The 19,113-nt window shown below is 39.6% G+C and overlaps 1 protein-coding gene across 6 annotated transcripts in view; it reads right to left on the bottom strand.

Moving 5' to 3' along the window:
• Positions 1–383: 383 nt before the first annotated feature.
• SASH1 (SAM and SH3 domain containing 1) overlaps positions 384–19,113 on the bottom strand; it is a 565,394-nt gene continuing 546,664 nt past the window's right edge. For all 6 annotated transcript variants that reach the window (XM_042795665.1, XM_042795667.1, XM_042795669.1 and 3 more), the window contains 7 exons: positions 18,237–18,406; positions 16,917–17,126; positions 16,032–16,182; positions 13,244–13,357; positions 5,715–6,853; positions 5,009–5,140; positions 384–4,192 (listed from right to left, as the gene is read on the bottom strand). In XM_042795665.1, the coding sequence (XP_042651599.1) occupies positions 3,932–4,192; positions 5,009–5,140; positions 5,715–6,853; positions 13,244–13,357; positions 16,032–16,182; positions 16,917–17,126; positions 18,237–18,406 (2,177 nt within the window). In that variant the 3' untranslated portion in view covers positions 384–3,931. The remainder of the gene's footprint in view (positions 4,193–5,008; positions 5,141–5,714; positions 6,854–13,243; positions 13,358–16,031; positions 16,183–16,916; positions 17,127–18,236; positions 18,407–19,113) is intronic.

The following is a 19,113-nucleotide window of genomic DNA, read 5'->3' as shown; positions in this document are numbered from 1 at the left end:
AATTATTCCATTGCAAAGTCGAAGAGGTCCCAAGGGGAGACCTGCGAGACCTCTCGCACACATCTCCCTGAGCCCAGCAGCTGGACATTCATGGAAAATAAGAGACAGTCTGGACAGTGATGATCCCCATCCCACACAATCACATTTTGAGGGCTGCTTCTAGTCCTGGATTATCAGGGTTTTTAAATTTTTAAAAAAAAAAAAACCCTTTTTCTCCTGATGTAGGTATGTGTTGAGAGTGCTTACAAAGTGAGGAACTACAGGCGTAGTAAGCTGGAGGGAGGGGTCCTGGGATACAGCAAAGAAATTAAATAGCTGGACACTGCTACCAGACTGGTAAATAAATAAAATCTGTTACGTAAATTAAAAACAACCAAAAGAAGAGAGAGACCAAGGAAATTTATTTACTTTTTATCTATGAACAGTATGACATATAATTATAGACAAGTTTTGATACACAGGAAAACCCTTTTGTCAACCATTTTTTTTGCTAAATGAAACAGCACAATAATCTTTACACATTCATATTTTGTTTTTTCTTTTTTTTTTTCTTTACAATACACAGCTTTCTTGGGTTGAAGCAAACTGCAGGACATATTGAGTACTGGTATATTACAGCTACTTACATCATTTAAGAACAGCAAATGGAGAAAAATAAGTTATTTAAATATTGATTTCATATACAGAAAGTGCAACTTTGTTAGTTGTTACATAACTTGCTTGACAGTTTTGATTCCCCAGAGGGTGTCAATTAAAGATAAAAGTGTCTTGGACCAAAAGTATTATTTATTCTAAAAATAATACAGTACAACTGCACAGCTGTGACTTGGTGAATCGACCACTATTGCTGCTCTTAGAGATGATGACCTGTCTGAATCACGCAACATTTAATGCTCCTGATCATGCTCCCAGTTTGCATTCAAAGCCAGGCCCGTAAGCGCGCACAGGGAACTGCGGCGCTGTTGCCACCTAGGTAGTAACAGAGGGTTATCGATGGCATTCGGTAATATTTTGGGCTTGCTGCTTCTATTGTTAAACAGCTGTTTGAGTTACAACGGTACAATGGATAGATACTTAACATCATTAGCCTGAGCAGAGCAGATTAGGATTCCAGCAGCAGGTTTCTTTTGTGCTTCCCAAGAGTTAACGAGTGAATTTTTGCTTAGAGTGCTGAATGGTTGCAAGAAAACTTAAGAGGTTACAGCTCTCATACCGCACTGCCTCACCTGCTCGGGGAACGCCACAGGTCACTGAAACCACAGCAGGGAAGCTCAAACACTGAGAAGCTTAAGGCTTTTTCAGATTAAAATATAAACTAAAATTGTAATTCAAGTAAGACCACAGAGCACAGTCTTAAAAAAGAAAGCCAAAGCAACTATTAAAACTCACAAATCTCAAACTGCTCACTCTAGTCCTGATGGGTGTGATTTGGTTCCCCTGGGCTACATAATCATTTAAAAATTATGGATTTACAAAGAGTGTTTGGCACACAGGTTGATCTTATTCCCATAATTCTCCTCCTGTTATTAAGAGAGGCGAAAGTCATTAATACGGGAGAGCTTTATTATGTGACTTGCCATCCCTGCAACACTAGGAAATTTGTTCCTTTTTTTATTGCATGTAGCCAGCGTGGACTTTTCCCTTGCTCCAGTAGAGCTGCTGCCTACTTACTTCTACACAGTTCGGCCCCTGCCAGCAATCCCAGGAAATCTCAATACTCTTTCCATCTCCTGCTTACTGATAGTCACCATGTAAGCCTCAGAGAGGAAGAACAAACAAATCATCATTATTAAAAAGACACTGATTTTTATTTTTTTTTACATTTTTTTCCTTCTTTTTTAGATTTGAATCAGATGTGCAAAACACCTATGCTGTATGTTTCCTGATGCTGTCATATTAGAAAATGCTGAGTACCCCCACACCAAGGAGAACATTACAGAGACAAATCTGGAGGAGCATTGCTTGAGAACAGTTACATCAGTGAATTAGTTGCCTTCACATGATGATATGCAGTAGACAGTGGTGAAATATGAAATGAGGAAAGTAAATCTAACACCTATCAATTCTACCAGGAGTCAAATTAATTATCATCTGTAGTAAAATGCATAGTTCGTCTGACTTAAAACATGACCATAAAAGGACCATATATAGCAAGGATTTGTGGAGTAACCACAATTTTTCATTCATTAAGCTGAGAGCATTTCATCAGGAAAAGTGTCATTAGCTCAATATGAGGCCGGGATAACTGAGGTGCCAAATAGTGAAGGGTCTTGTCTGGCTTTATACAGTAAGCTGATGTCAGAACTCATATTGCAAACATCCTGGCCTGTGCCCAGGTTTCTATACTATCTCCCTTTACCTGCCAGAGTAAGCTTGCTGTGTCTTCCCTGGAGCATTTACCCTACAAGAAGCTGAATGACACACCATATATAGACCCCCCCTCCAAAAAGCTAGTTATGTGCTATTCAACATAATTTGTATTTGGTATATAAAATGTGTACCCATATAGAAAAATAAAATCTGTCATTAGCCACATACACGAATGGAACGTTTTTACATGGATTTAGGCAGAAAAATATCATTACATCATGGAAAAATTGTTCACTACATATGCCAGAACAATGCTCTCTTCCAGTGAGAGGTAACATTAACACAGTCATGAGGGATATCAACTATTGTAAAATCACAGTGTAATTCATAAGCCTATGTAGGATTTTTTTTCATCCATGCAATGGAATTACTGGATCTGATGATTTCTATGGGATGCAATTTGCTTTTTTGATGCATTTTATCTCCCACAAGTGAATTTTCATTTGCAGAAACCCACTGTTTGGAATCGATATGGTCAGGATACCAAGTCAAAGCTGCAGCATAATGATTGACAATATAACACAGTACACAGAATATGATTAAAATGAAAAGCAGTTACATATATACAAGGCAGTATATCTTGGAACAGTTTAGTAACAACAGTAAATGCAGACTGTAGTGAACGAGAAGTTAGCCTGACAACCGAAGCCTAGCATAACCCTGCATCTCTACAACACAGAAGGTGTTACGATGAGGCATTTTATAGAAGCTATTTCAGCTGGAAATCACTCTAAGTGCAGCTTAAGGGCAACAGGTTGAAACAAGGCTTGGGAAACATGAATACAGGTAAGTGAACACTAGGTAACTGCTTAAAAGCTTATTTTAAGGCAAATAAAAAGCTGATTGCTAGAAAGCAGTTATAAAAATTACCTCAGCTCTGTACAAATAAAAAGAAGCTTTCTGACTCTCCGTGGGTTAGTTGCATTGGAGTGACAGAGATGGACCATACTGAAACTAATTCCAGCCCATTAACTTTGGCCTAGCTAAAGGCTTTGTGGCGTATTAGGACCTATACCAAGCAACAGCAAAGATGACCAGAGGGGTTTGTGTTTAGCTCTAGACTGCTAAAATAAACAAAAGGCATTTGCCAAACAGCTTCTACTGGAATTTGCACCTTGGCTTGTACTGGTCTTTTGGACTGACTCTAGGTACCTGGAACCTAGATGTACAGAAGACCCCCAACCTAAGGAGCTCTCCAGAGAAACAGGGCCTATCACTACTATTACTTTCACAAACTTGAGGAAAGTGTGCAAGGGCCCCTTAATTCTGTGAAGCTGTCTGATTCTCAGGCCAACCCCGTGCACTTCATGAAATAAGAATATTTTACAGGGGAGTGAGGGGGGAGGGAAGTACCACATCTATGTTACCTGGTGGTTGCTTCTCTTCTCCTTCAGTTGCCAAAGACAGCAATAGCAACATTTCATATCCCTTGAGGAAGATATCTGCCTGTCCTTGGGAGCCACTTCCTTGATCCCTTTAGCTATGTGAAGTAATTAGAGCAATACTGGTGCAGGAAGAAGCAGTGGATTCTTGACCAGGCAATGCCACACTATGGAGCATGTTAAATTGCCTCTGGATCAAGAGGTTTGAAGAGTCTTGCCGCTGCCAGGAGCTTGCTTATGTGCCTTTCCTCTGTGATGCCAGCTTCTTGAAGGCAAGTTTGTGACAGAGAAGGCACTTTGCTCAGTGTGTTGAATCCTGCTTCTGTGAGCAGGCTGGAATACATAGGTAGACCAATAGAAATCAGCCAGTCAGATACTGAGGTGATAAGTCCTGGGGATACAGGTTTTCGACAAATTTCAGTGAGCCCTCCACTTGGAATCTGGAGTTGAAAAAAAAAAAAAAAAAAGAAAAAAAAAAAGAAAAGAATCCTAAATGTTAAACATAACTGCTAGTTTACAGCCAGTTCTCTTTTGTTTTTTCTTCCAAACGGGCAGAATTTCATAGCAGATGTTTCAACTTCTCTCATATCACATTTGTCAGTTTGAGAGCAGTGTGGGTTGAAAGACTAGGATCACTTGGCACAGGAGCAACAGCAACAATTTTGGCAATGCAGATGCAGCGGGCAGTATCCAGCTGCTTGGTTGACCGTCATGTGCCATTCTGAATTAGTTTGAGATCAGTAAAAAATACCCAGTGACAAGACTTTTCAGGGTGATCCATTTAATTTCTCAGTAAGGCAAGAGAACACCAATTTTGTCTATTACCTCCTAAGTTCTCTTATAAAAAAGCCATGAAAGCTGTTGACGGTTTCCCCTTCCTGCTTTTGCTAAGGAGAAGTAGACAGAAGTATAGTTGAAGAAATGAAAGAAGAGTGTAAAACCTTTCAGATTTCAGTACAGAAGTGTTTAATATGTGCCACACTTAGTGAGCTAGTCTCTGTTACTACTGCTCTCAGTCTGCTTAGGCTTTTGAGACTGTTATTCAGTTAAGAGAGAGGGCTATCTGCTCTCCTTTCAACTAATACCTGTCCTCCTTTGGGACAGGGGGAGGTACCTCCTGCCCATATTGCACCTGCTGGGTGAAGACAAGCAGCACTTTTGTACCAGGACTTCACAGGTATCTCCCTTTACCAGCAGTCAGTCCTTTTTAAAAGTCTGCTCATAAATAAGAAAAGCGGGTTTATGGAAATACTTACGGCCATGCGATGCTGCTTCCTCAGCTGCTTTACCCGGATTTGGTCCATGTTTGTGGCAACATCCTTTTCAGGCTGGTCTAAGTCTTCAGAGTATCTCTGTACCAAAGCCTCGGGAATGCCACAGCGACCATGCTGAGTGTTCCCAGCCAGACACAAAGGAGAGAGGATAGATGAAAGAAGTGTATCAATACAGACCAATTTATGCAAACACAGAGAGAAGTGCAGGATAGGAGCAAGAAGGAGCTTTCCTTGAGACGTCATGAAAACTGAAAATGCAATCCCTAAAGGAAGGACTGGAGCTTAGGACTCCTTCCTTCCCCAAAAGATGTCCTAATCACTACGCTATCAATTCAGATTTTCTTGGAAGGATAAAATCTAATAATGACTTCCTTTTTCAGCTCTATTTCTCCACATCAGCAGAGAAAGAGACATTTCCATGCCCAGTGCCACCAAGAAGATACTAGTGGCCTGAAAAGATAAAGGCTCAGAATAAGTCCAGGATTTCTCAGTCTCCCCACAACACAATAGTTATTCTAGGCATAAGGCCTGATGGTAAAGAGAAACATAGTTACAGAATATCTAATGTCCCAATGATTTATGGTTTATCGAGGTTTGTTGCTCACAAAATACACTGATACAATAAATGCAAGACTATCCCTTGGAGTGCTAGTAGAATAAAAATGTTGAAGCAGTGTCCTCCACTTACCTTGTCAGAGTATGGCTCTTCAGTAAGATCAATGTCTTCAGACTGCAACTTGTTTTCTATTACCATTTCCAGATCCATTCCCCTGCTACAGGAGACTTTCCTTGCTGAAGCAGGACCTAGTTTTATCACATGCTGCTGAACACTAGCAGTCTCTGGGAGCTCCGACAGCCAGGGTGGCAGTGGGCTAGGAGGGGTACTGGGCTCTTGTTCAGCAGATGTCCTATGGACAGGTACTCCGTGACAATCAGTGGGAGCAGATGAGCTGGTCTTTTTTACTGGCAAACATGGTGCTTCTGGACTTGAGTGGTTGCCACTTGTGATCATGGGAGGATGACATAATCCATTAGAAAGGCGTTCTCGGCATTTTTTGGCAGGGACAGGTGGTGGCTGAGAAGGATTTTTTGGTTGCATTCTTGCCTCATTTGTGCCTTTTTGCTCAGCTTCTAGACCTCCCTTGAGGACTGGAGCATAATCGGCCCGTGCAAGGCCATGAAAGCCTTTACTTTGTATTTCCAGAGGCGTCCTTGCTGCAAGATGCGTCCCTAAGGCAGGCTGAGCTTCACAGTTTTTCAGAGGGAACGGAGGAGGCTTTCCACCTGCAGTCTCCATTACAGAGCAGTCAAATTCCTTTGCTATTCCCTTCTGAGAGCCAGCAGCTCCTTTACCCTGCTTAGCTGTCAAGTCATCTACCATACATCTGCCTCCATGAGACTGAGGCGGCAGGGCAGAGCCAGTTGCCTTTTTTGCTATATCCAGTGAATCCTGAGGAAAAGAACCCACTTCCTTGTTAGCATCCTGTAGGTTAGTATTGGATTCTCCCTGGAGATCATCCAGTGAGTAAGATCTTGGCCATGCATCTACACCCTGGGGGCCATCCAGAGTTTCATAGCTCCGACAGACAGCTACCGGTAAACTTCGACGGTTCTTCTTCAGACCCATAACAGCTGGAGGTTTGACAGAGCTCTTTAGAGCACGATGAGCACAACTCAACCAGCTTTCTTTTTCCCCTTGCTGCAGAGTTTCTATTGACTTGGTCAGTGGAAGTGTAGGATAATTTGATTGTTGGTTTCTGCTGAAGTCCTTAAAGCTATGCTCACTTGCTGATTTTGAGGGCAGCAGACAGGTCCTTCGAGTTTTACCTGGAAGCAAGTATATCACAATCCACTATTAAAAAAGAATTAAAATATCTGCAGTGTAAATAACAGATCACTTCTAAATACCTTTGAACCAAAATTATTTACTCTCTGTTCATTAACTCTAAATGTACAAGAACTCAGTGCCATTTTTAGCATATGAATTTGTAAGCGTCAACTTTATTAATGAAGAACTGGTAAATGTGACCACTTAAGGAAAATACATTTAAAATACTTTATATCCTTCCTACTCCTCAATTTGCAGAGATTTGAGGTTTAGCTCACGTAAACCTTTTTCAGTGCAGAAATATCCTACAGTTAGAACTGATACCTTATACTCATTACATGAACTGGTTTGAACCCACACAGAAACTACTCAAATGACCTACCATTTCTTTCTACTTTTCTAATTTGTTTAGGATATCAATAAGTATGTTCACCTTCTAATGAAGTTTACCAGACTGCTCAGAAAAGCTTTTTTTTTTAAAGAAAAAAAATATCCTGTTTATTCATTGTAATTATAAAGTGTGCCAACAGTGTTATTTCATCTTTTAAATGAGCAGCAAACTATTTGCAATGGCAAACCAGAAAAAAAAAAAAAGTGTTGGAAGACTGGTTTTACACCAGTTCCTTTGTAAAGTTACTTCTAGGCACAGCAGAGTTTTATGGAAAAAGGTCTTACACTATGAGATGGAGAAGTGTTTCAAAAGGGAGTTTCAAGTGTGACTGATCTTAGTGTTATTCTCATGTCATGGTGTTTTATTGAAGTGGAAGGTCTTAGAGATGTGGTGTTTTATTATAACCACTTAAGACGAGGTGACATGAATCAATATGAACCACATGTTCTTTGTAAGCTTTATTTTATGAGATATGTGTCACTAATTTTAAACACTGAAGTTCATCAAATCTGCTTGACAGAAAAGTTCTGATCAAAGGGACTGAGCTCATTAGAGTATTCATTAGTATGAAATACAAGGTCATTTCTCAAATACTGCATAATTTTTTTAATTTTTCTTTTTAACAAGACAGAAGTAAATTTGTCTCAAAGCAGATGACCTCTCAGAATGACAGCACAACCTGAACAGTTATTGTTTTCAGGGTGACAGGGATCCTCTTCCCCATGTACAGTAAGTTTTCTGAAATCAGGATAGATAAAGCTTGAAATCTCTTTTTCCAATGGGAAAAAAAAAAAAAAACACAAAAAAACCACACCACCACCAAAAACCCCAAACCAACAGATTTGGCTAAATGGTATTAAAGTTCTGTAATAATAGGCAATCAAGAGCTGGCAATTAAAGGACCACTTACATGTAGAGATCTGAGAAGTTTTGTTAATTTCATAATAAATAATTTAATCTGGTATCCTTTAAAGAAATAGATACTTTATTCTCTTACAGGTTGACTTCAAACCTTTATCCTGAAAGAAGCTCAATGCTTGGCTTTTGAATAATATACACAGCCTGCTTCGAATATGAATGAAAGAACCTGTTTAACCTAAAAGAGAAATAGCTTGCTTTCTCTCTTTCTCTTGCCTCTTTCTCTGCTCAGGGAGTTTAAAAAACAAAGTATCTGGAAAACTAGCAAAGAAAATGGCGGTTACATTTAAGATGAAATAAAGAAAACATACACCTCAAAAAAAGTTGGTTGTGTTTACTGGTATGCCAGCAAGGTTATTCTATCTAAAATCAAGCTGTGCCTATAAGGATGAATGCAAGCATACAGGAACTCCTTTCTCAGAAGCTGTATAGCTCACACTTCAACTCAAGCTAAATATCACCATTTCCCCAAATGCTAATAAAGACACATCACACATTAAGTTGGCTCCCTGCCTAATACCTTGAGTTCAGGTAGCTCAGAGAAGTAGCAGAAAGACTTCTCTGCCTGCAGCTTTCTGTGGAGCTAGGTCACTGCCTTCTGAAAGTAACTTAAAACCACATTAAACAGATGTGTAAGATACATTACATTAATTTTTTAGTGCCTTCAGGCACTAAAGTCAATATGTAATGAGTATGGAAAGGAGTGTTCTCTTTTAATTATTCATATTTGCTAGTACATGTCTGACTTGTGCAGTAATATTGTCTGGGGCTTGCTGTCACAGCTCAGATAACAAAATCCATGTACCTTCTTTTCAATCTGAAATATTGATCAGGGGTTATACTGGTTTTAGGAAAGCACACTCAGGAACTTCAACACTGAAAGAAAAGTTGTGAGACATGCTACTACTGTGCAATATAAACTCTTACTGAGGCCATAAGGGTATCTAGTAAACCACATTTGATTTCTTTAGGAATGGGATATGTCTGTGTAAAGCCAGTATCCTGGGAGTAAAAAAAAAGGAAGTGGGGAATAGGAAAAGGAAGAAGCAAAAGCCAAGAAAAATGAGAAAAGAAAAATTTGGGGAAAGGAAAATAGAATTATTAGTTCATTCTAGCCCTATTTTGCATAAAAACACAAATGTGGAGAGAATGGGAGGAAGTTAAAAACATGTTATCTATAAAATATGTAGCCAAGCATGCAATTTTTAAGTTCTCTACTTCAAAATGGTTTAAAAAAAAATGCTGGGTTAAACACTACTGTTTTTTACAAAGGACAGTGGTTCAGAATGTGATTTCTCTTACATATATTTAAGTCAAGAGCAATCTCAGGATGGCAGCTGTGATTTCTCTTTTTCTAGCTATTCCTTCCCTCCTCCTGACTGCCAGGTGTAACCTCATTATGCTTCTGAGATACTAAGAAAGGAAGGCAGTATTTCCTGAAAATAGACTTTTAAATATGTTCTGAAGTTGTTTTCATAAAGTGGAGAGCTACAAAAACAATGTCCACAAATGTAACATTCCCTCCCTGCTTCGGGGGGAAAAAAAAAAAAAAAAAAGAAAAAACCTACAAGGGTTAAATTGTATAGCTAGTAAGGTTTAAAACACATTTTTAATGTTAGCATTTTTGATAATAATTAATTGTTATGATTCCCTGGTATAGTTAAGCAGTCTAATGACTTTCATAGTGCTGTCAACCACAGTAGCAGCTCTGATTTAAATCTGTGCAGAGGGACACGTGTCTGAGTGAAAACTAAGATAACAAAGATGGTCCTTACATGAAACAAATTGAAAGTTTCTATTGTTTCCAGGTTCAGTTCAAGCTACAGGCATATTTCAACTCTTCCATTTAATGTAATGGTGCAGTTTTTGTTAGAGCACTGTCCACCTCTCGTGATGCTTCTTGTTATTAAGAATACAGAGAAGGAACTTTTCAATTCTCTGTCATCATCTGGCTCAAAAGAACAGAGATTATCTTGGAGAGTTTTTTCAGAGGTACCAGAGTTACAGCAACAGATTTTCAGTGTTTCTCAGTACTTTTTTCTATAAGGAAGATAGTCCTCAGAAACTTAAGTACTCAAAACGAGAAACAGAATGCATTCAGTGGCCTATCCAGATCCCAGCTTTTAACTTAATTTTGGCATTGCTTTCTGTGGCTATATTTTGCATGTATTGCAAGCAGCTCTGTTGACACAACAAAGATGGTGGCACAGTAGACAATCCCAGTCTCATTGCTTTTTTTACCGATTACAGACTAGTAGAAATGCACATTACCATTAGGCAATGTGGCCATCTGTTTTGTTGCTTCCTTTTCTGACCAATTAGCACTGAATGCTTTTAAGTGCTTAGGATGACTACTTGGCACTGTGGAAATCTGGGCTTCAGGTTCTGAACAAATCAGAGAACACCCTTATCCCACCTGATAAAGCATGGCTTGTCTGCTTCAGCTCTGCACATTGGATGTGCAATGCTGATCTCTTCACATCCCCTGTCTCCCTAAAAAACCCAAACTATACAGCACAACAAGAAAAGGTTCAAAGCAGCCAGGCATGATCAGAAACATGAATGACCTGTAAGGAATAATTAACAGGCCTTGTTAGACTAGAAAAGAGATGACTTGGGAAGAAGTATGACAGAGGTCTATACACAAGCACGGATATGAATGGGGGTTCTAAGAAAGACCAGGGATGTTCATGAAGAGGAACAGTTTCAGGAAAATGGATGAATGCCAGGAAACAGTACCCAATTTTTGAAGTCCTTAAATAAGAGTACCCTGGGAAGCATCACATATGCTTGCTCTGTTCCTATACCCTTCTCTAGCTATCTGCTTTTAGCCAGCCCTGTGAGAACTAGATTTCCGATACAGTTTCCAAATGTGTCTCAGACAAACAATGCTCGTGTGCAAAACAAGTCCAATAACTGCACCATTGTCAGAAGTCTAGAGGAGAGCTTGTTGTCGCTCTGCCTTATTTCAAACCGAGCACCGGACTATATGGACGAATGGTCTGATCAGGGGTGGCTGCCTTCTGCTCTTATATTCTTCCTGTCTAACATTGAATAGGTCACAAACTGTATGTTCCTTGCTCTCTGTAAATTGAAATAAACCCACAATGCTGCTCTAAGTACAGTGTGGATACCTATGGGACTACCCAAATACTTCTGCAGTGGGACCCTGAGAAGTACCTATAAAAGATACATCTGTACCACTGCCATAGTACATAGCAAACCATTTTCTAGTCAAAATATAAGAGCAGCTCTGAAATCTTGATCTGATGCCAGAAGGTTCAGTATAGGCCAAAACCAGGACACTATACTAGTCATCAAAATATTATGTATAACCATTCCCAGAAAATCTGAAGACCAGTTTCTTCTCAGAATGCATTTCCTCTTTATAAAGTGCAGTTTATTATTGCTGATCTGCAAATTATGATGTTTATACTAGACAAATGATTATCCTTATTTTAACAGATGAGAATCCAACTTATTTCGAAAACAATATGCATATGAACAACTATGGTCCATGAACTTTGCAAAGAAGGTGGAGCAAATTTCAGATTAACCAGCCTTGACAAAATCTCTGAATGAATCCCATACCAAATGTTCTTTTCATAATGGTTTTCAAAACAAGCACTAAATGCAATTATGAGCAAAAATGATGCAGAAATGCAGTAAGCCATACATGAAAAGCAATAAAAATCATCAGTGGTATTTCACATTCTGCAAAACTCAGATAGAAATATTAGTTCAAATGTAATAGTAAGTATCTAAGCAGACAGGCAATGACAATTGCTTTCTAAGGATTTTCTTATATTGTTAAAATAAGGAAAATGTACGGGCAGCAATTTAACTTCAGTGCTACAGCTATCATTATGATGGCACTTAGAGATAAAAAGGGAAGAAAACTGTCACATATGCCATATATTTAGCTATGATTATATTTCAGCATGCCTACTGTATGGGGATTCATATTCAAGAAAAAAATTCTCTCTGCTTTCAGGAATTTAGTATATTGCCAATTTCAGGCATTCAGCTTCAAAGCAAATTGCAATTTTCTTCAATAAATGGTTATTTCTGAGTGGCAGACTGACAGAAGATGCACACACTAAGAGAAAGATCTTTAGCTCATATTTTAAATTGGAAAAATGGCCACTACAAGGGGTGTACAGTATCTCTATTTATTCTGTTCTTGGTCTCCTGTTTATGCTGGATATTAGTGATGAAACCAGGCAGTCTGAGGCCAAGCCATGGCTCAAGTGCTTGGAGTGATAAAGCCAAACTCAAACCAATTTAATCTATTTTAATATTTCTTCCTTAATGAGAAGTTTACACTGTCCTTCAAGTAAAGCATGCTATCAGCACAATGACCTGATTTCTTCAGAACAGAGAGCAATCTCCATTACCATCTGTCTTGGTAATCTTTCAGTGCATCACCTTTCACTGATGCAAGGTAAGGTAATAGGAATTCATACCATAAGCCTTTTTTTTTTTCCTAGTTTATTCCTTGCCAACTTCTCAATTCATTTAACTTGCTAGTGTTCATACACTAAAAAGTCCTAAATCTCTGCAGTTGGCTTCTGATCAGAAGAGAATGCAACACGCAACCTAAGCAAGCACAAAAACATTGCCTAAAACAGAGAACATTTTTTCTGAGCCGTTCTTGTATGGGTTTAGAAGAAATCCTCCTAATCTCAGTGGAGTTCAGTGACTTCACTATTGCCAATGTTCCCTTAGACATGGGCTGCTGGAGTGTAAGTAGTTCAAGCCTTATGAGGCGCAGTTGCATGTGAACATGATAGGGAGTGGAGAAGGCAGGGAATGGCAGTGAAAGTGCTTGTTGCCTTAGGTCACAAAAGAAAGATGATTTGTGAAATGTGATCTGTTTCCTAACAGTGCAAATAAATAAATTAGCAACTAGCAATGAAAACCAACGGCTCAAGCCAAGAGGGAAAAAGGCAGTCAGAACAAAAGAGAAAGTCAAGTATGAAGTAGCTTGTGTTAGCTAGGAACAGGAGCAGAGAGTATATGAAGTTATCTACTGACATAATGCTGCAGGGATTATAAGGCTCATTGCTGTCACCATTACCATTCTCCAGGTTTTCACTGCTTTCGTAGCAGCCAGAATCCCGAGGAGAGCATCCGGTTAGGCCTTGGCCTTCAATGAGAAGTTTCTCCTGAGATCCTGACTGGTCGCTGTTACCTAGAGGATGTGAGAATACAGTGAAAAACAGACAAACAGAAAATCTGGCTGAACTTCTCAACCTTCCATTTCCAGCACCATTATCTTGTGTGACCAAAGAAGGGCAATGAAGCTGGTGAAGGGTCTAGAGCACAAGTCTTATGAGAAGCGGCTGAGGGAACTGAGGTTGTTTAGCCTGGAGAAAAGGAGGCTGAGGGGAGACCTTATCACTCTCTACAACTACCTGAAAGGAGGTTGTAGCAAGGTGGGTGTCAGTCTCTTCTCCCAAGTAATAAGTGAGAGGATGAGAAGAAAGGGCCTCAAGTTGTGCCAGTGGAGGTCTAGTTTGGATATTAGGAAAAATTTCTTCACCAAAAGGGTTGTCAAGCACTGGAACAGGCTGCCCAGGGAAGTGGTTGAGTCACCATCCCTGGAGGTGTTTAAAAGATGTATAGATGTGGTGCCTGGGGACATGGTTTAGTGGTGGACTTGGCAGTGCTAGGTTAATGGTTGGACCTGACAATCTTAAAAGTCTTTTCCAACCTAAGTGATTCTATGATTCTGTGGTTTTCCCTTTTGTATTAATTGTATCAGATCATTGTTTTAGAAAACAGTGAGCATTAAGAACAGCCATCATAAATGTTGGAAAACATTCCTCCGATTTGGTAAAGGATTAAGCAGTAGCCTCAGCACAAGTGTGAGGGAGCAGTGTGGTACATAATGAAAGCAGAACGGACCGTGTGTGCAGCTCAGCTGCCTTGGGGCAAAGTCCTGCAAATTATAGTAATGGAAATTTATTTAAAATGATGGTGTCAAAGTTCCTTCTAAGACTTAAAAAACCCCAACACCAAAACCAAAAAGCACTTAAAAGAACTAAATCAAGTAAAAAAGAGTAAGATCCTAACCACGACCTACTTTCCAGAAGGGACCAAGAGGAAGGATTAGGAGTAGGTCTGGTAAAGTTAGATACTGTCCCCTAACAAAGGGGGAAGGGACAAGGGAGAGACTTGTGGTAAAAATTCCTTCCTTCCTTGGTCTGTGCAGAGAGCCAACACTCAAGTGTGGTCCATTCAGGCTGCATAGGCCAGATTCCAGGAATTTACCCAGAATGTTTGGTCAGAAATCACATTTTGTAAAGAAATCTGGAGCTGAAGATACAGAAAACCAACTTCATGATGCAAGGATACAGTTTATGCTGTGTTTTTTTCCCTGCAGTAAAATGTCAGAAATGGCTATTTCAGTTCCTATTCTCAGCACATGAAATATAATTATGGGGTGGAACTAAGTGCTGTTGCCTCTCCCAGGTTCCAGCTGTCCGGTCCCAACTTCTCTTTCCCCTCATCACCCTGACTTGGAGATGGAATTTATATTTTCCAACCACCACATCACATAGTTCTTCAAGATTTCTAACCAAAATTGAAGGGCCCTAAAAAAACCGATTACCTCAGGGAAGTGAGCATTCTAAATAGGTCTGCAAATAATGAAGAGAAGCTTGTATTAGGTGATGAAAAGCTACTCTGACATAAGTGAAAAGAATCTAATTCTGCAACTGTGGCTTTGCTGGAGGGTAGAGGAGGATGGAGAAAGCGTGGATGCCTCCTTGGGAAATTAAATGAACAAGCAAGCTACACGTCAGTGAAAACTCAGGCCACACAGAACTGTTCAGAGCTACTAACCACACATCTCTAACAGAATTAAGCATTGCCCACTTAATAAGCAGCTGTTTAAATTGCTGCTATGGCAGTTTAAGCTAAAACATAGGATTTTGCACAGAAGCAGCTGAGAAAGCCCTCACACAATCCATTCCACTGATTCTTCTAGGTGGGATACTAAACTTCTGCTGACACTTAGGGATGAAAGGGAAATTCAGTACCGTCTTAAGTTGCTGCAACAAGGTATTGAGCCCATCTAAATTCCTGTCTCAAGCTACACTTGCTTTTCAAATGATTCTACTCTACCGTGAATACTGTGCAGATGGTAGATCCCCGCTTCCTCCTGTGAGGCAGTGACACCATCAAACTTGACTGCCACGGCTTACTCTGCTTTCCCTCATTTTTGCCACCACTTGCCTGAGACCATCTGTACAATGGGTGGAATTGCACTGCTGCGCCTTACATAGTTGGGTCACTGTCTTTCACTCGACTGATACATTTTCTCCCTTTGAAAAATCACTGTGCTGTCATGTGCCAAAGCTGAAGCTATCTGAACAATCCAGCAATTCACAGTCCAAGAATCATGTGCATTTGCAGGTAAAATAACAGAAAGTTTAATTCACATTACCCTTCTCCACCACCCTTTGGGCTTTGCTCTTTTGCTTCCCTTGATAATTTCAATCTCTTCTCCTCTAGTCTAGAAGTTTCTTCTCTCCTATTCTCCATGCCTCAGCTTCTTATTTTGAGTAGGTTATCTCAGGATTTATTCCTGAGATATTTTAAAGGGTATGTGTTGTACATCTGACATCACTTGAATAAGCTGTGTAGCAGGGCTTACATGAACAAAAGAATTCTGGCAAAACAAATGCAAGTCTTAAATCACTCCTCAAAAATCTACATGTTGTTACACAGAATTATCCTGGAAATAACTAGATTAGGAAAATAAGAGATCAAAATCCTGAAACCAGTTTTCTGCTTTAAGGAGTTCATAAGGTTCTTGGCAGAGCTCTAGTAAAACTGAAAACCTCAAACATCCCACGTACTGTCATACTCCTGTAGAAGTTCCACTGCTGTGAGGAGAACAGCTCTGTGCTCAGGATCTCGGATGTTCAGTTCATCCAAATCTTCTTCTTCCAAAAGCTTAAAGGTATCCAGATCTTCATAACCATTGAACAGAAAAGTGGGCATGTGTTCCTGTATAAAAAGAGAGGGGAAAAAAAAAAAAACAAACAAACCAAACCAAAACAGAAATTAAGAAGAGAGCTGTAAGACAACATATTTATTCAACTTATTTTGTCAATAAAGATGTCAGAAGAGATTTTCACAACAAACAAAAAACCCCAGTAGCTTAGCAAATGCAAACCACTGTATAACAGCAAAATTATAGGATTATAGCTTATATAAACATTGCTTATAGTTCAGGGAGGTAGCTGTGCCAGAACGAGAGTGCTGCACATATTTTTGTATTTGGAATGCACTGTATTAAATGGCCTGGGTAGCATGCTACCCAGCTGCACATTACGGCACAGCTCTGTATGAAGTGAGAAGCACAAAGGGTGAATGACAGCTGCACCAGTTTATCCCTAGCACTTCTGAACAGAAACGTGCAAAAAAGCCTCTCTGTAAAGACAGCATAACTATTGTTATTTTACACTTTTTGCTTGCTTTTGAAGTGTGTTAGCTAGTAGCCATACTCTGCAACGATTTACAGTCTCCGGGTGCACACAACTTGCAGCCTGCAGCACTTCATCAAGCCTCATGGGCAGTTCTGCCTCAGCTATTTTCATTCTGCAGCTTAGACACGATTCTGCTAAGTGGTATCATGATTCCTAGGGTTATGAATCTGGTGTGCAGCTTTCAAAACTAGTAACTCCAAAGGTATGGCCCCCTTCCCACAAGCAAAACTGAAGGGTAAATAGAATTTGGACCTTTAAGTTGATGCGATCCAAGAGATCCTCAACTGACTTGGGTTGGGGTGGTCTGCTTTTCCGTCGTCTCCTGGTGGGCCTCTTTGGCTTCTCTTCCTCTTCATTTAACACGTCGACATAGATAAATTTGAAAGTGCCAACTTTGTTGTTCAACAGGCCCATCCAAGTGCCCATGGGGGGTTTGCTGATTATATCAATGATGTCACCTTTCTGCAGATCAAAGAAGCAAGAAAGCCCTTTAGGCATGCTTTCTGACAGATATTCATGCAAACACACCCACTTTCTCTTAGATTTTCATGTACAGAGAATGGACAACACTTTAGTTTTCCAAAGGTTAACCAGAGCTCTTGTAAAAATATCTGATTATACTTGTTTTACAAATGGAAGAAAAGGGAGTTGCGACATGCCTAAGACCACAGAACAAGTCAACAAAAGAACCTGTAATGGACCCCAACTGTCCAGATTCACAAACTTGCTTATATCCCAGTAGTGCACCACTGCTGTTTTGTACAAATGTCTCTAAGCTGTGCAACTATCTGAAACTGGTGCAAGTAAGGACATGCTCAGTGTATATGGGCACAATCTGACATCAGATCTCCTGAGGAAAGGAGGCCCATGCAGAAGTAACTGTGCAACAGCTGCTTTTCCTAATGTGCTCCAGACCATAACAAAGAAATGAATGCGCAACTGTTTTTCTGTCCTTAAAGAGATTACCGTATGTACATCTGCTTTAACAGAAATTAACTGCCCTTAGTATTTTAGGTAATGAATATAAGGAGTCAAAAAGTTTGATCAAATACGGTACAACTAGAAATAATAAAATCTGATATCCACAAAAATTAAAGGGAGGTGACAACTCACAGAGAGTAGTTCAGTATTAACTCAAAACAAGTTATGTGGGCTGAAATGCCTTTAAGAGAGCTTATGTGAAGGTGCATACATATTTCTTCCAAGGATTTTGAAAACTTTTCCACTGATGGATTAATTCCTTGTGGCAGACAGTATTTTTCCAATCTTTCAAACAAAATCTTTGCAAAATGTAAATGGATTTGTGGCACATTTTTATCTTTCCAGAAACTAAAGATGCAAGTGTCTTTCCCTGGACATGGAGAAATACCAAGACTCATTTATGTTCTATAACATTTTGCTGTAACTCAAGTAAATCTTAAATGTATCAGAATAATACAGGTTAAAGGGCTTCAAAAAACACATGTAAACTCATTTAAAGACTAAGAATGATATAGTTCTTGCAAAGAGCTCTTAATTAAGAATTTCGCCAATATAAATGTTTGAACCCTTAAAACCAGATATGGCTGGTACCTTGAGCTTCAGAGAGTCTGTATCATAAGGACTTGGAGTAAAATCAGTATGAACCCTGGCTCTTCCACAAAAAGGTCCTCTGTAAGGAGGCTCTTCATCATCACCGTCTTCTGATTTCACACTCTCCCTGTTGCTGGTTGAGGAGTCTGTTGTGCTCACTGTCTGACCACCTGTGTGAGAGACACAGTATCAGACCACAAAAAAGAATCTCTTTGTGAAAAGGTTCAGAAGCAAAGGCAAGCCAGAAAATGGGTCTTCTTTCTACAAAACATGGTAATCAAAGGTAAAACTTCTAAAATGATGCTATTTCTTATATATATATATGTGATGAGAGAGTTAGTTAATCTACTTTGTACTCCCTTTTTCCCCAATATTTAACTGAGAAAGTGTTTAACTAGGGTCTCATCTACAGTACATCCCAGGAGATGTCATCTTTCTGGGAAGTTTTGTCCACAAAAAAGCATAGTGGTGTGAGGAAAATAAGCTCTGAATCCTGCATGAGGGTTCAAGAACCCTCTTCATGTCCCGAAACTTGGCTTTATGGCAACACTTCATATGGATATTACAAAAGAGTGCATGATTTCCAGAACACACTTTCAGTTCTTTAAAAATGGAGCTTTCTCTTCAGTTTTTTTTCCCCAATGTTTTTGGTTTCTATTGGTCAGTAATTCGTAGTGAAGAAAGTGCACACCATTCATGTCCCACTTAAGCTCTGTTTTGGGTAGAAACAATCTTAACCAGAGATGCTTTAAATAATACTCCTATAACTACTTAATGAGAGAACCTCAAGGTCTCTCTGGAAGTGGGGTGGGAATCCCATCAGCAGTGCCCAGAAGAAATCTAGTATAAAGATAAGCCTGTTTACTGCTGGCCAAAG

The sequence above is a fragment of the Tyto alba genome, unplaced genomic scaffold, assembly GCF_018691265.1.
Source record: "Tyto alba isolate M040663 unplaced genomic scaffold, T.alba_DEE_v4.0 Super-Scaffold_22, whole genome shotgun sequence".
Lineage (NCBI taxonomy): Eukaryota > Metazoa > Chordata > Aves > Strigiformes > Tytonidae > Tyto > Tyto alba.
Note: the sequence above shows the minus strand (reverse complement) of the source record. Positions and strands in the feature narration are given on the sequence as shown.